We start from the raw sequence: 17,808 nt of genomic DNA, 5'->3' as shown, positions 1-17,808 counted from the left end.
TTGTTTGTGTTGTGCACTGCTTTCAGTACGAGAGCAGCTGACATTGCTATTTTCAAAGGGGAGCCACAGTTAGCAACAACCTCATAAAGGGCCGGTGGTGTAGCCTACTGTGAACAGAGTTCTGATGTTCTCCGAGGGCCCCTGGGCCAGTAGTGCAGAATTTTGGGTTTTCTCGGTTTTCTTATCATCTTTTTTTACCTAAATCTAACACAATCGACAGCCAATGAAGGTCCAAGGAGCCCTTTTCAGGGCCTCAAACCCAGTCCAGTTTCCCTGAAGGGCCCCTGAGAGCCAAGGGCCCCTGGGCCGTGCCCCCAACGGCCCAATGGCTAATTTGGCCCTGGATCATGTTCTTAAGTTAGTTAGTTAGAACTAACAACAAAATACAATGTGTCTGAACATCACATAAACCAAACATGTCACTTTCAACAAAGTAAAAATCTTTCTTGACTAAAGCTAGGCATAATACAACATTGGTGAGTATATAATTCTGTATAATTTTATTTAATTGATATCAATTCTAAACCCTGGTCAATGCCTGCTACCGAATTACCAGTAGTGTTGTTGCCTTAGTTAGGACAGGTGTCAAGAACCCTCTACAATTTGGAAAACTGCACAACAAGCTTGTAGCATCCCAACACTTTTATCCAAAACCATGAAGGGAAGCGTAATTTCTGTGAAGCATATAGTGCCTCTGACTAGCAGCCAACAGCTTCATTCAGTTCCTGAATAACCTGAATATAGCTCAGTATACTGTATAGTTGGCCATGCTGTACTGTTAATCTATTTGCTACAAGAAGCTTAGTGTTACTGGAGGTGGTCTGTTAATGTACAGTACGTTTCACGGCGGATCAGCATCATTTGTGATCATAAAAACTATCCCCTCTCAATGTTATTATCATCCGAGTATACAATCAGCAAATATAAATACTTTTCTGTGTTTTTAGAGCTAAATAGCAGAAATTTCTTTTTAATTTTGAGGTATAATAAGGTTATAGTTTAATTTCATGCAGATGCATTGTGCACTGAAACTGCATGGCATCAAATGTAAACAACAAAAAACATATTGTAAAACCAGCAGGAAATCACTGGTTGTAGATGTTGGTTCCGTATACAATGAATTTGAGGTAGAAAGTGGTTGGCATCAGCACAAGAACTGCTATCGTTATACAGCTAATGAAGTAAAAACTCATTCATGATTCAATGGCATCAGTTGAGCGAACAATTTGAGTGACTGGGCTACACTGGAATTTGTACATTGATTTGCTATAATGTTTCCTGAATCTTTGCAACACCTTGCAATGACTGTGCTGTAATCAAATTCACCTGGGATTACCTCCATTTAAGGACACACATTTGAACATCAGAACTCTCAGTATTTAGCAGTGACCTCATCCCAGCCCTCATAGAGACACCACAGTGAATGCAACAGTAACATTATACATGACATCGAAGGCGTCTCACTGACATCACAGCGTTCTCTCCATTGGCTCTTTTCGACTACATAGAACCAAGTGAACCAACGATGCTATGAAACATTTCTCACAGATCCTGGATTTGTTTCCATAATACGCAACGGCTCGGATTCAGTTGGATGTGTTAGTTCCCTAACTCTAACCCTAACTGCACGCGGAAGCTACGGGTGAGTCTTAATCAGCCACGTAGACGAACTAACGGGATGTCGGACTAACGTGTCCCCCCCACCCCCACACGATTCAGATCCTAATTTGCTGGTATAGTACCAGCTGAGTAATGGGAGCCCAGAACACATATACTTACTACAAAACGGAAACTCCGTTAACGCTTCTTTTCATGACCTTTCCCCCGACCCTTCAGGGGTTGTTTGTTCTGCTTATAACGGAAACATAAAGGAGAAAGTAAGAGCATCACAGAACGTCACAGGTTCCGTAAAGTGTCAGACCACGGATAAGGTTCTGAGAGGGTCTGTTTACCCCTTCGTAGTCGAAAAGAGCCATTCGGTTATGATGCTCTGTGACATCATGCAGTGAGGTCACAGTGAGGTCACAGCTCACTGACTCTCTCGCTGAGCAGTCCCATGTCCTCGTCCTCCTCCGGGTAGCGCACGGCGAGGCTGTGCTCGCCGTGGAGCCCGGTGGCGAGGTGCCGGGGGTAGTCGAGGCCCGACTGGTGGGCGTGGTGCTTCCAGCGAGGGTCGTCGCTCTCGTGGGTCAGGTAGCGTTCGTTCATTTTGCACTCCAAGCTACGCAGGTCCAACCACATCTGGTAGTCCTGGAGGACGCACGCAAGAAAGCATGCACGCACGCACGCACACACAGGCAGGAAGGTTAGGCTAGTACAGAGCGTCTGTATCTTCATTTATTTATTTATTTAACTTGTTTATTGCCATTTTAAGATCATTGACAGGCAATGACGATAAGAGCCGCTCCTCACTTCACACGGGCGAGATTTATTTCCAAACGACTCATGCTGTATTACTTGAACTAAATAGTTCAAGCGATTTCCATTGGTTCTGCTCCGCTGAGTCGGTCTCATCCCTAAGCATTCAGAAAACATCACCAAATACAGACAGAAAGAACACAGAGTGCAGCCTACAGTATAGACCGATTCACAGAGGGTTTCCTGGGTGCGGCCATTACTGAGGTGTACCATTGAGTGCAGCAGCACTGATTAGCTACACCTGGCCTACGGAGCACCTGCTCCATGGATTACACCTCAGTAATGGCCGCGCCCAGGGCACCCCTCTGTAAATCGGTCTATACAGAGTGACATCATGCAGTTCATTGAACGTGCTCAGGTTTTTGATGAATGGTGAACATTTTGCAACTAATCGACCGGACCGTGATATAAGACGGACACTGTACTTGAGGTCATGCACACAGCTTTAATCAGCTGTGTGGCACACAGCAGTGACGGGACCTCATATCGTCTAAATCAGAGGTCTTCAACATTTTAGCTGAGAGAGAGAGAGAGACCTCCCCCCACTACATACAGTACTTGTGTATTTACTAGATCGCTTCACTGACTATCGGTGTTGTGTAAATATATATTTGTTGTTTACAGTCATGTCACCACGTAAACCCTCTTAAAAAAACTATTTTTGGCTAAAGTTCTCAGTATGCAGTATGGATGCCAGGGTGCTAAATGGTTAATGTAAAATGTTGTAAGATTTTTGCGATTATCCAACTTTACTGAACCTCTTTTATTTTATTTACTTTATGCATAGGCTAATAGGACACTGGTTGACTTTTCTTGTCTTTCAAAACGAATCCCCGTTTGTGATTAGTAGTGTGTACAGTTCAATCCATTTAGCTTGGGAATGGGCAATGGCAGTGATTGAATAAACAAGAAATGACTCAAGTCATTATACTGTACTGTATATCAGCTTGCATTCCATTCTCTTGCATATTGTACCTTAGGGGGGCTTTCTGTAGTCGCGTTTGCAGTCATGGGGTGGGGGAGAGGAGAGTGGGCTAGTGTCCCATTGGCCGTGGGGCTAGTGTCCCATTGGCAGTATAGGGCTAGTCTCCCATTGGCTCAGAGGCCAACCAATCATTAAAATCTCGCCACTAGACCACGTGACTAGACTAGAAAGTCTGATCATTGATCAGCTCTGCAAGCTGATAAAATTGCTCTCTCTCTCTCTCTCTCTCTCTCTCTCTCTCTCTCTCTCTCTCTCTCAGTTAATTAATTAACATTCTAAATTGGGAACTACAGTACACTGCATAATTGCGAACGCAGTGAGCCACTTACTATGACAGCAGGGGCTGAGTGTCTGTGTGTCACGCTGTGTGTGTGTGTCACGCTGTTACACCACCGGCCCGCCACCAGAGGGCGCAGCTGTGGCACGCACGCACGCACGCACACACACACACACACACACACACACACACACACAGGGCGCAGCTGTAGCACACACACACACACAACCACACACACACGAGCTGCGTTCGCTTCACGCGTTTGCGCGTCTTACTTGTGTATATACATGAGCTAAGTGAAGTGTGACACACAGGTCACAGATTGACTTTGTGGAAGCAACCAGGCAAAGTTGTCATTGTGCAAATTAAGACATTGCATTATGCGGTAACAAATAAAGGAGGCACAGAAAGCATGAACGGACAGCACTTTCTTGAATTGTTTGAACTAATATGTGGAAGAGTGAGCTTCACTGTATGATGCCAAACAACCTCCTTGAAACTGCACGCGCTTCTCATCTGAAAAATATAAGCAGAATTGCATGCACACTGCACCGACGCCTACTATAGCAATTTTAGCCGACAAATACAAAAAGACCTCTCAAAGAAGGAACTAATTGCTGCTGCTGTGTGTGGGGTACAACAGAGGATATTATGACTTCCTCTGGCATCGCTAATAAAGATGTTGGAAGTGCTGGAATTGTGTGTGGGGTTCAGACAGTTTATGTTGGGGTTTGGTGTCATGTCATATATAGGAATGCTGGTGTGCTCAAAAAGTCGTCCTCCCATGCAGTGTACAGTAGGTAGGCCTACACCCTGCACTGCCACTCGTACTGCTTAAAGGGGCATACCACTCATTTTCAACATTTTACTATGTCATTAATATACGTTTGAGCTCCTTCGAGAGCTTTGAAAGTGATTGTGGCCACTATGTTTTAATTTCACTGAACCATTTCTTGACTGGGGCCAAGACACATCTAAAAAGAGTGTCTTGAGCTTGTGTATTCTACAGATAGGCTATTTGATGGAGATCTGATTCTGTCAGCCAAGTTTTCACATTATACAATATGTCATATTAGAAACACTGAGTGAGGTTTGCAGTGGCATTTTCTATCTGAGCAGTTCCGTGCCACTGATTTTGTGACAAAAGGCCGACAGTCCCCAGCTGTTTCAGTGACTGATTGCAAGTGATTGAGGCATCAGAGAAATGTTTGCTACAGTTAGGAATAACTGAAGAAAAGGATGGGGAATCTGAGAGAATCGTTGCGCTATACTGATGATGTTATGAAGAAAGATTATGCTCAGAACTGGCTGGGACATGGGAGCGTTCAAAACAAGACATTGACTTAGAGTTTTGCTTATTCGCATGTGACCTCTACACTGCATTTGGCAGGTCTGCGCCCATTAGAAGTGACTTGGATTTGCGTTCATTGTTTATTTCAATTATTTGACAGACACCTCATGGAACATTTTCAGTATCTCTCATGGAATACTGTAAGCTGCTGCCTCAGTCCCTGCTGTTTCCTGCGACAGACTCAGTTGGCCAGACCACTCTATTGTAGTTTTAAAGTTACCTGTAACCAAGTGCAGCTATGTGTTAATTTAATTATATTGCATTATAGTTTACCTGTAGCCATGCAGGGGTGGTAGAGTGTTTATCTAATTCTACTGTATTCTATTGTATTTTGTCTATATAGCAAGGGGTGGCAGTGTTTGTTTTCAGCAATTCCAGTGCATTCCATTGTAGTTTATTTCTACCTGTAGCTAGAGGTGGAAGTGTTAATTCAATTACTGACAATTAATTACATAACACCTGTCTGTCTATTGGAGATGACCCAATCACTCAGGTTACATCAACAACTTTCCTTGGTGTAATTATCCATGAAAGACTAAGATGAAGAAACCACATTAGCCATGTCTGTAATAAAATATCAAAATCTATTGGCATTATTGGCAAATTCCGTTGTTTGGTTCATCATAATTGTCTCCCAACTCTTTATTATAGTTTAATTTCCCTTATCTTTATTGCAATATCATTCAACGATTCTGCAGGATTGCTACATACAGTGATTGGTCTGTTCATTCTGCCCCTCTTTTCATTTGCCCCCTCTTTTAATATTTTACAATGTTTTTATTTAAATACATACCTAAGTATTGTTCCAGCCAGTTTCATTTCAGTTCAACAGGGATATTATGCACCATTTCAATACAAGACAGGCAAATCATTTACATCTCCCAATGTAAATGATTACAGCTTTACTGTAATCTCACCCAATTCTACTTCATTAAATCATTTTAAACATAAGCTTAGAACCTATTCAATTATATTTTTTGTATTATCTCTTCTTTTCTCTAATCATGTCTTACGTCGGTAGATAACCAAGTATTCTAATCATTACATCATTATCATTATATTTATTTTATTTTATTATGTACTGAAATCATGTATTTTGGAAATTCTGTATTCCTTGTTTACAATCATGTTCTAAATGTTCTATTGTATCTTACATAGGTAGAGGCCTCATATTAGTTGTATAAGCCTGTCAGGCTTTTTGCCTCATCCTAGCACTTTCCCTTTTCTATTTTTTGTATGTTTTATTGTAGGCCTATTGTTTTTATACTGTTCTAAATTAATAAATACAAAGTACTGTATTAGTACCTGTAGCCAGGGGTGGCTGAGTGTTTTGTCCACGCTGTATCTCTTCCTCATCTTCACCTGCAGCAGGTTATTAATCAGGTTCAAGGCTGAGAGAGAGAGAGAGAGAGAGAGAGAGAGAGAGAGAGAGAGAGAGAGAGAATAGGGCGAACTCTCATTATCAATGGTGCCGAGGTACATACAGTAACAAGCAATGTAGACAGAAAAAAGCACAAAATAAATTGCTGTATCAAATGCAACAGTTAAAATATAGCAACAATAATTTTAAATGGCAATGCAATAAAATCACACAAGCAAATAAAAAAACAAAATAAGGCCAAAAACAACGACAGTTCATCAATCAACCACATCAGTAATTCATCCACGGAACTGACTCAACATGTTGATTCTGACACGCATATTGTAGCAGATCTGGCTAACCTTATTTTAAGGTGAGCCATGTTTGGGAGTGGGTAAAGTGGATGTGGATACCATTCCAGCAAAGCATGGCTGACAGATAGAATAAAGCTACCACAGGGACTGGAGGGGATGTGAAAGAGAGAGACAGAGAAACTGACCCATAGACAAACGCACTTGCAGAGCAAAAACAGAGGCAAAGGGAAAGGGTGAGGGAGGGAGAGGTGTATGGGAGAAAAGAGGAAGTTGAGAGAGAGAGAGAGGGAGAGAAAGGGAGGGGAGGAGGGCAGGGGACGGGAGAGGAGAGGAGAGGAGAGGAGAGGAGAGGAGAGGAGAGGAGAGGAGAGGAGAGGAGAGGAGAGGAGAGGAGAGGAGAGGAGAGGAGAGGAGAGGAGAGGAGAGGAGAGGAGAGGAGAGGAGAGGAGAGGAGAGGAAGAGAGGGTGGGAGGAGAGGAAGAGAGGGTGGGAGGAGAGGAGAGGAGAGGAGAGGAGAGGAGAGGAGAGGAGAGGAGAGGAGAGGAGAGGAGAGGAGAGGAGAGGAGAGGAGAGGAGAGGAGAGGAGAGGAGAGGAGAGGAGAGGAGAGGAGAGGAGAGGAGAGGAGAGGAGAGGAGAGGAGAGGAGAGGAAGAGAGGGTGGGAGGAGAGGATTTAGGGGTGAGTGGCCCCCCACCGTGGGGGCCACTCAGGGCTAATGAGCAGAGCTAACATGATGTTAACATTTCTTCAGGGGTCAGTGGTCTGAACAGGGGCCCCTGGCTTCTATAGGGGCCACCATCGCTTGGCATTACTCACATGAATGGACCAACAGATGAATGGAACGCTCTCGCTCTCTCTTTCTCTATGTCTGTCTGTCTGTCTGTCTCTCGTCATCTCCCTAACTACCCCTCTCTCTCTCTCTCTCTCTCTCTCTCTCTCTCTCTCTCTCTCCTTCCTTCCACACCCTGTCTGCATCTTTGTCTCCCTCTGCAAGTCACTCTCTTTCTTTTGGACTCCATTTTGCAGCCTCTCCTCTCTTCTTATCCTCTTATCATTTAGCAACCTAAGCCCTACATGTACCGTATATATTTCATCGTACGACATATATTGAAAATAGCCAATCTATCTATAGGTCACACTCACAACGCATCACAGTGCGATGGCAAGTTGTGAGCTTGTAGATGTTTCGCTGTTTTGGAAAATGCTCACCTATAAAGACCAAACATAGGGACAGCAGCTACAACGTGGTTAAACAAGACATTCCTATATGATGTGTTTTGTGTTCACCATCCAGCTGTCAGAGATTTGCTGCTTCAATAAATTCATTACACTCATTAAAAACAAACTTTTACAGGTTTTTCTTTCTTTCTTTTCTTGCCGTGTGCACAAACTCTCTCAGAGGACAAGCTGTTCACAGCATGGGGTAGGAATGCCAGACTGTGTGTGTGTGTGTGTGTGTGTGTGTGTGTGTGTGTGTGTGTGTGTGTGTGTGTGTGCACGTACGTACGTACGTACATACGTGCCTGTGTGCGTGCATGTGTATGTGCATGTGCGTGTGCGTCTATGTGGGTGTGGGTGTGTATGTGCATGTGTGTATGTGTGTGTGTTCACGGAATTGGATAGATGGAGGAGAGGAGAGTGTCAGAAGGTTGATAGGCAGTGAGTCAATCCCACACACACACACACACACACACACACGCACACGCACACGCACACGCACTTGAAGCTATTGACGGCAGCAAAGTACGTCATGACAGATAAGCAGACAGACAGACAGACAGACAGACAGACAGACAGACAGACAGACAGACAGACAGACAGACAGACAGACAGACACACACACACACACACACACACACACACAATAATAATAAACAAGACCACTCAATTCAGCATTCAGTTGGCGGGAGGGGACAAAGCAGAAACCACAGCTGGAAACCAACTTCGAGTATATGTGGCCTACACCTGATCCCACTGGTTAGTTTGGAATGAAAAGCAGGCTTGCCTCCGTGTGGAAGGCCTGCGTGGTGAGTACACGGAACATACCCTCCTGTGAGACCTTCTTCCAGGGATGGGGGGGGTACATGAAGGCAGCATTCTGAATCTGGTCATGGATGTCCTCGTCTTCGTTGAACGGAAACGTCCCACTGAGGCTGACAACAGAGACGGAGGTCGTTAACCCATTCTGACCTGAGATCAGATTCATACAAGGTTTCCGCCGGACACACACTGGTCTGATGAACCCATTCTGACCTGAGATCAGATTCTAAAAATGTCAGTCGCTCTTCGATTTTTCAAAAATAGCAGACCTACAAGCTCGTATCGCGCCACTCGGTGGCGCGATATGAGCTTGTAGATCTGCTATTTTTAAATAGCTAAAGCATGACATGATGCTGACACCAAAATGGGTGCCCGGTCAGAATGGGTTAACAATTATAGCTGAACAACTCGTCGCTGCCGGGTGAACGCGTCATTATGTCCAAAACCGTTCCCTTTATAGTCTTAAATAATTGAAAATTGTGAAAATAGCAAAGGAGAATAGGGGAGGGTTGTGCCTATCTGATCTCAGTCCAATGGAAGGTCAGCTAATTTTTACTTCCAATGGAGTCCAATGGAGGGTCATACAAATTTGAATTAATGGATTAGTCAATCAATGACGGTCGTTAACAAGCCATCAACGCACTGCCATCAACGATGGTGGTTAAACAATAAGCAAACACCCCTAGGGAGGTTTCATCTTTTTTCTTTTATCACTTGGGGAAGTGATCACTCCAGTCAGATGGAGGGTCATGGAATTTTACACCAGGCTACATAGATTTTCTATACAGAGGTATATACCCTTTAAAACAAAAACCTGTCCCTTAATGTTAATTGATTGCACGAAATAAACGCTCATGGTCTGTAAGGACCATAAGCACTTAAACCCTATGGTTGACCGGAGTCCCTCAGGGCTCTATACTAGTGTATTTTCAGTTTTCTGCTCTTGTGGAGAAAGCTTTGCTGAAAATAGCTGATCGACAAGCTCACAACGACGCGCTGATCAGCTATTTTCTACGAAAACTTACCCCACAATACGGATGCTGGGGTTCAAGGGGATAATATTTAGATACTGTGCTATATAGAAGAAGTAATTTGTCAAATTCATAATGTATAAAAGAATCACAATAGCTCAGTGGTTCTCAACCAGTGGTCTGGGGACCACCAGTAGTCTTTGAGGGGATTCCAGGAGGTCCCCAGCTAAATGATGGAGTGTTGGTAACCAAATGGATCTTTAAAGGGTAAGACCACTTTTTTGGAGGTTTGGGTTGTTTTCTTACCTTATTATGGTCAAACTAGTCCAGTCCAGGAGTTAATTCGCATTGTGCAGTTTTATAGAAAATAACTTTATAAAAAGACCAGCCCAATGAGCCCATTGACTTACATTGTAGCCGGGAAACAGCTCTCAAAGTCACTCTTTTAGCACATGAACGAACGCAACAAAAGCTGATTCAGACAGCTTATGACATCAGGAAAACTCATGCGGTTTTATTTTTAATAAAAAATGTCAACGTTGTCTTGTTTTGACTAATTTGTGTAGAAAGAAGATCTGGTAGGTATGCTTACGCCAACCGAATCACTTCTGTTTTCACGTGACACGGTACTACGATCCGATTGGTCCAACTCTAACTGCAACAATCTGGAACAGCGCACTTCATCCTCCGTTCTAAAAGTATCGTAAGCCTACAAACTTATGACTGCTTGCCGTGGGTGTCTGTGTCGGGTACTGCTCGACTGCAGATGGATTGGGTGCTCTCAGCGTACAACACAGGCAGCCAGCGTGCTTCCTTGTTTACAAATGAAACCGGAAACGGAAGACTGCATTGCAGCTTCAGTGTCTCTCCAAACAAAATAGTACCTTTATAAATATACGTTAAAACACGAAAATAAAACCGCATGAGTTTTCCTGATGTCATAAACTGTCAGAATCAGTTTTTGTTGCGTTCGTTCATGTGCTAAAAGAGTGACTTTGAGAGCTGTTTCCCCGCTACAATGTAAGTCAATGGGCTCATTGGGCTGGTATTTTTATAACGTTATTTTCTATAAAACTGCACAATGGAGCGAAATAACTCTTGGACTGGACTAGTTTGACCATAATAAGGTAAGAAAACAACCCAAACCTCCAAAAAAGTGGTCTTGCGAGTGTAAAATGAAACCAAATGGACCCATAACATACTATTGTTAAACATCTGCAGTATTTAATTCTACACAATTAGAGAATGTAAAATAATTGTTATTTTGATCAAGGTTTGCCTCCTGTGGCACCACATCAATACAGGATGGATGGGTTTTTGTGGACAAAATCTTATCCAACGACAACTAAACCTTCTAAGTCTTGGGTCTGAGAGGCTACATCTCATCAAATGGTGGTCCCTGGCTCAAACGCTGAATAACCAATGGACCGTGGTATGAAAAGGGCTGAGAGAAACCCCCATGCCATAGACAGATGAACGCTCCTCCTACATATATACCTGACGTAGACGATGACCCCCACGGACCACATGTCCAGAGAGCGGTTGTAGCCCTTGTTGCGGAGGACCTCTGGGGCCAGGTAGGCCGGGGTGCCCACCACGGAGCGCCTGAAGGACTTCTCACCGATGATACGGGCAAAGCCAAAGTCACACAGCTTCACCTGCAGCGCAAAGACGCACAGACAGACAGACAGACAGACAGACATGCCAGACAGACAGACAGACAGACAGACAGACAGACAGACAGACAGACAACTTCCTTTTGAGCTGCCCAACATGCAGAGCCACGCCACGACGTGCCTTAATCTACAGTTGGCAACCGGGGATGTGCCCAGTAGCCTATACTGTATACTACCACAGCACGACCACCAGGCCTTCTGCTGTTTGCCACTATAGGATACTTCTTCCCAGGACAAACAGACTCCTACTGGCTACGGTTGATCTAATGTATTGTGTTCAGTTAGCTCAGTTTTTAATTGTTCGGGGACACTTCAACACATTTCTTCGACCCGGGTGAACCGGTGACCTTGAAGCACATTTTGCTCGAGTACTGTACTTGCGTATGAAACTGGAGGTACTGTATGGAGAACACTGCAACACATGAACGCCGGGAACGAACGATGATAGATGATAGTGCTGTGAAACAAGTCTATGAAGCTATCAATGAAATCTACTAAACTATTTCATACAATGTAATAATGCATGTAGTGGGGGTCCCTGCTTTATCTCTCTCTCTCCTAGCTAAGGGGTCCTTGCCTGGAAAAACATTGGAGACCCCTGCCATAGACATCTATAGACTTTGGCCTAAGCTCAGCTCACTGTTTAAACCATGTACAAGAGACATAAAGCACCCATGAGTTTGTCTGTAAGATTCCCTTTAACAAACAATGGAATGTGCCTTTAAAATAAATGCTGTGATTAATGTGATGACATCACAGAGCAACACACACAGAGCAAAAATAAGCACTATGCGTGCATGTACTGAATAGCGTTGAATTTGTTATGACTCATTCAGGATACGACACTGAGCCTCTTAGACATCAGAGCAGAGTTTAAAAAGGGCTCTGACTCAACTGACGCACGCAGGCACGCACGCAAGCACGCACACACACACACACACACACACACACACACACACACACACACACACACACACACACACACACACACACACACACACACACACACACACAGACACACACACACACAGCTGTTACCTGTGGAAAAGAGTCTGCAGATGCCAGCAGAACATTCTCTGGTTTCAGGTCACAGTGAACGATGTTCTTAATGTGGAGGTGGCGAAGAGCTACAAGGATCTGACACGCACGCACGCACGAGCACGCGCACACACACACACACACACACACACACACACACACACACACACGAAAACGGTCCGAAAAGGTCGGGAAATGACAGTGTTACCATGTGGGGGTCCCCGGGGGGACCGTGTAAGGGTCCCCGGGGGGACCGTGTAAGGGTCCCCGGGGGGATCGTGTAAGGGTCCCCGGGGGTCCCCGGAACATCCAGAGCCCCAGGAACGGCCCAGGGCTCGTACTGTAGTGTAGTGTACTCTGTGACACTTTACTTTGTGCTGTAGAAATGTAAAGTAGGAGTATGCGCTACGTGAGCAACTTCAGTGAAATGAACGGGAGTATTATATAGCTCTATGGGGCATATACGTAGACAGCCAAGTGTGTGAGTGTGTGTGTGTGTGTGTGTGTGTGTGTGTGTGTGTGTGCTTGCGTGCGTGCGTGTTCTACCTGTGTAACCAGGAACTTGGTGATTCTCTCTGGCAGTCGTCCCTTCTCGCTGGACAGGATCATCTCCAGCATGTCTCCATGGAGCTTCTCCATGACAACGAACACACGCTCCGGGGTCTCGAACATGCAGTCCAGGTTGACCACACCAGGGTGTTGCAGGTTCTGGGATGAAAGCCATTATCATCAGCATCTTCAGCAGCATCGCAGGTCATCAATATGTCCGTGCACGGACAAAACGTGACTTTGTCCGTCGGACATTTTTTCTTTTTTTTCATTTTTTACACACCATTAGGCCTATAATATTCTTATTTTGATTATGAGACCCAATTTTCTGAATGTCAGTCTCCAGGTTTTATTAAGAATATGTATGACACTTCATTATGACACTGTATGGCACATTAGGAGTCCACTAGCACAGCGGTTATCAAATGTTTTAACCCTAACCTGAGATCAGATTCATACGAGGTTTCCACTGGACACACACTGGTCTGATCAACCCATTCTGACCTGAGATCAGATTTAAAAAAAATTCAGTCGTTCTTCGATTTTTCAAAAATAGCAGACCTACAAGCTCGTAGCGCGCCACTCGGTGGCGCGCTATGAGCTTGTAGATCTGCTATTTTTCAATAGCTAAAGCATAACATGATGCTAATACCAAAATGGGTTCCCGTTCAGAATGGGTTAAGGACCACCTTTAACCAATTCTGGACGGGAACCCCTTTTGGTGTTTTAAGCATTGTGTTATACTTTAACTAAAAATTAGCAGATCTAACAAGCTCATAGAGCGGCACAGAGTGCCGCGCTACAAGCTTGTAGATCTGCTATATTCTTTTAAATCGTGAAAATGTGGCGCAAATCTTTGGATATATATTCTTTCAGAGCGAAAGTTTTCAACTCAAATCTCTGCTTCTGCGGTTCCTGGAACTACATATTTTCAGATGAGGGAGGGGTCGGTGGCCATAGATCTTTGGGGGTCCTTGACATGAAAATGTTTTTCAGAATACTTGTCAGGATGTAGAACATTTTTAGAATCGTCCTCAGGTCTAAATGGGTATTAACTCTGAGAGTGTAACAGAGTTATAGACCTGTTATGGTCATTCAGGGCTAGTATAGCTCTTTATGTGTTTCTGGTAATAATAATTATTATTGTTGTTAAAAAGTGGAATTTTGACAAAAATGTCCATTGTGATCAGCATAACCATCTCTCTGTGTGTGTGTGTGTGTGTGTGTGTGTGTGTGTGTGTGTGTGTGTGTGTGTGTGTGTGTGTGTGTGTGTGTACGTATTTCTACAGTGTGCATGTATACCTGTAGTATTGCCACCTCATTGCGTAGCTGGCTTTCCTGTTTGGTTGGGAATCGTAGTTTATCGATGATTTTAATGGCCACGTCGCGGCCTGACTTCCTGTGTTTCCCTGCAACACAAACAGCTATGTGACAACGCCAGTAGCCTGCAATAATCAGTAACCTGCCAACCTCTGTGTGTCTGTGTCTGTGTGTCTGTCTGTGTGTGTGTGCGTGCGTGCGTGCGTGTGTGCGTGCGTGTGTGCGTGCGTGCGTGCGTGCGTGCATATGTGTGCACACGTGTGTTACCTCCATACACGATGCCAAACTGCCCTGATCCCAGCACCTCGTCAGGGAAGATCTGATACACTGAGCTGATGTCCTGGACAGACAGACAGACAGACAGACAGACAGACAGACAGACAGACAGACAGACAGACAGACAGACAGACAGACAGACAGACAGACAGACAGATAAACATATCAAAAACAAATTGTGCCGCCTTTTTGTCTTTTTGAAGCATTGTCCTGCAGTTGCTGCATGGTATACATTGACCTGATCTCGCTGTCTCTCCATCTAGGATCTGATGCTTATTTTAGAGCTAAAACTTAGTACCTGCATGGGGGTGGAGCCAGGCTACCATGGGGGTGGAGCCAGGCTACCATGGGGGTGGAGCCAGGCTACCATGGGGGTGGAGCCAGGCTACCATGGGGGTGGAGCCAGGCTACCATGGGGGTGGAACCAGGCTACCATGGGGGTGGAGCCAGGCTACCATGGGGGTGGAGCCAGGCTACCATGGGGGTGGAGCCAGGCTACCATGGGGGTGGAGCCAGGCTACCATGGGGGTGGAACCAGGCTACCATGGGGGTGGAACCAGGCTACCATGGGGGTGGAACCAGGCTACCATGGGGGCGGAATGCGGCTGAAACCTACACCCCAAATAAGGAGTCTTACATCATAGAAGCCTGAGTTCACAGACCGACCCTAATTAGACCCTGTCTGATTTGGTGACGTTAGTCACCTATACTAGGACGCTGGATCTTTTTTGAGGGCTGTTTCTTTCATCTGTGGTTATTAGTCATGGCTGCCAGTTTTCCACCTCGGAGGAAAGCCTGGTCTGTGTAATTAAATCGCTGTGTGATCCGGTCGCGAGCGGATGGTAACTTATGTCATGTTGTAGTCACTGATTTGTGGTCATCAGACAGGAAACCACAACTACCCAAAATAATTCCCCGTGATCATAGTTTAGGGCCTATACCCAATACCCAATAAATAGAATGTCCCCGTGGGATAAGAAAGGTATGCAGACGCTACATAGTCTCTGGAAAGTACACTGACTTTTATATTTAATTTGTATTATAAAAATCAGCAAAACTAAAGGATTTTTTTGGGTAGGCCCTAAAATTATGATCGGGGTGATTATTATTTTGGGTAGTTCTTATGGTTTCCTGCCTGACGACTACAAATCAGTGACTACAACATGACGTTAATGTTTGTTTAGGGCACTAAATGACAACGCAGGACGTCATGCGGTCGATATAAATACATCTTGACTTGTAACAAATTTTGTTTCATACAAGAAACAAACCTGCCACTTCGTCATGTAGCAGCCAAGTCTATATGGACCCCCCCATGCCGTACAAAAGAAAAGAAGCATGCTTGAGCTTGTAGATCGGCTTATAGAGCTTGTAGATCGGCTTATAGAGCTTGTAGATCGCGCGTAGATTGTCTATTTTCACTATTTCAGAAAACGTCCGTTTCCCTTTCCTGAGAAGTAACGGTTTTTGGACATACAGTACAAGGTTTCCACCCGACATCGACGATTTCCCCTCTCGTTTTGTGTGCAATAATCTCCCCCACCTTTTAGTTTGACAGCCTAATATCACGTCGCACCTCGACGGGGGAAAGACAGAAATACGATATTACCACCATCAGTTCCCCCCACCCCCCCTCTCTCTCTCACACACACACACACACACACACACACACACACACACACGCGCGTGCACGCCTGCCGCCTCTCTCACTGCCTAATTATCATCAGGGCTGTCGTCATGGTTACCACGGGCTGAGTGGCTAATGACAGTAATCTCCATTTTGCTTGAAGACGCTCACACCTTGGAGCTCTGACGCACTGAGAGAGAGAGAAAGTGCGCGCATGTGTGTGTGTACAGTAGAATAAATGTGGCCTGTGTGTTGCCTAATGTGAGCGTGCGTGCGTGTGTGCGTGCGTGCGTGCGTGCGTGCGTGTGTGCGTGCGTGCGCGAGCGTGTAACCGGAAGTGACCCTTTGCAGCGGCCAGTCCTAGACTCTGGAACAACCTATACTGTACCCCTCCATATTCGCTCTGCTCATTAGAGGCTTTTAAGTCCTCATTGAAGACTGATTTCTTCACTTTGGCCTTGACTGCTTCATGTATAATTTGTAATACTTTTTAATAATAACTTTTCTTTCACCTTTTTTATCTTCTATTTCTCTTCATATTTTGTAAATTGTTATGCATATATGTTATGTTTTCTTGCATTGATCTGTTTCTCTTAGTTTTTTGACAGCTTGGACTCCTCATGCATAGAAGGAGGCATGAGGTCAGTCCGCTGCCCCCCCAGGTTGGCAGAGGATAAAAAAATTAGAAAAAAAAAGAAAACCACTGATCTAGGCATGTAAATATGTCAAGTGTGCATGTGTGCGTAGGTACTAGGTGTGTGCGCGTGCATGCAAGCAGTTAGCAAGGTGCTGCTCAGTATCAGCGATTATAGGAAGCAGCTCAATTTGGAGGAGGCGTTGTTTCCTTTATCCGTGATTTATGTCTGCTGTGTCTGACGAGTATGTCAACCATACTGTATGTATGCAACAATGTTCTGCCGTCTATGCACTTTGTAACTGTCTGTTCTCTTATTGTCTGACTGCACTGGCAGTGTTTATGTCCTTTGTACAAGGCGTCCTTGTACTTCTTTATATGTGGACATGAAAAAAACATATTTTGTGTGTGCGTGTGTGTGTGCGTGTGTGCGTGTGCGTGTGTGTGTGTGTGCGTGTGTGTCCTCACCACATTCTCTTGGACCTGGCAGTTGGAAACAGAGATACTGATGGACACGTCCTCTGAAGGAGACAAACACACAAACACGGTCAGAAATCTATCTACCGGTCCGTCTGTTGCTGCCTGTCTGTTGTTTTTCAAGATGTCTTAACTTGCACGCACGCACGCACGCACGCACGCACACACGCACGCACACACGCACGCACGCACGCACGCACGCACGCACGCACGCACGCATGCACGCACGCACACACACACACACACACACACACACACGCGCACGCAGAGGGGTGAAAACATGATCTCCTGGGCAAAGATTAAGCGAGTAAATCCTACTGTGTTTGGTGTGTTGTGTTCCTGTTGAGATGGCAGGCATCAGAGCACGTTGGATGGCCATCTCCCACATCCTGGACACCTCCTGACCCACACCACTGACCTGGTGAAGCACACACACACACACACACACGCACACACGCACACACACACACACACACACACACACGCACACACACA

The 17,808-nt window shown here is 45.0% G+C and overlaps 1 protein-coding gene across 1 annotated transcript in view; it reads right to left on the bottom strand.

Moving 5' to 3' along the window:
• Positions 1–1,807: 1,807 nt before the first annotated feature.
• The window catches only part of prkd1 (protein kinase D1), a 49,670-nt gene continuing 33,669 nt past the window's right edge, over positions 1,808–17,808 (bottom strand). The window contains exons 12-21 of the mRNA XM_083792490.1: positions 17,632–17,731; positions 17,305–17,357; positions 14,567–14,639; positions 14,282–14,388; positions 12,977–13,138; positions 12,431–12,529; positions 11,214–11,374; positions 8,752–8,858; positions 6,337–6,422; positions 1,808–2,250 (exon numbers count right to left, since the gene is read on the bottom strand). Coding sequence (XP_083648616.1) covers positions 2,023–2,250; positions 6,337–6,422; positions 8,752–8,858; positions 11,214–11,374; positions 12,431–12,529; positions 12,977–13,138; positions 14,282–14,388; positions 14,567–14,639; positions 17,305–17,357; positions 17,632–17,731 — 1,176 coding nt within the window. The 3' untranslated portion in view covers positions 1,808–2,022. The remainder of the gene's footprint in view (positions 2,251–6,336; positions 6,423–8,751; positions 8,859–11,213; positions 11,375–12,430; positions 12,530–12,976; positions 13,139–14,281; positions 14,389–14,566; positions 14,640–17,304; positions 17,358–17,631; positions 17,732–17,808) is intronic.

This window comes from Protomyctophum parallelum (genome assembly GCF_964188405.1).
Source record: "Protomyctophum parallelum genome assembly, chromosome: 20".
NCBI classification, from domain to species: domain Eukaryota; kingdom Metazoa; phylum Chordata; class Actinopteri; order Myctophiformes; family Myctophidae; genus Protomyctophum; species Protomyctophum parallelum.
Note: the sequence above shows the minus strand (reverse complement) of the source record. Positions and strands in the feature narration are given on the sequence as shown.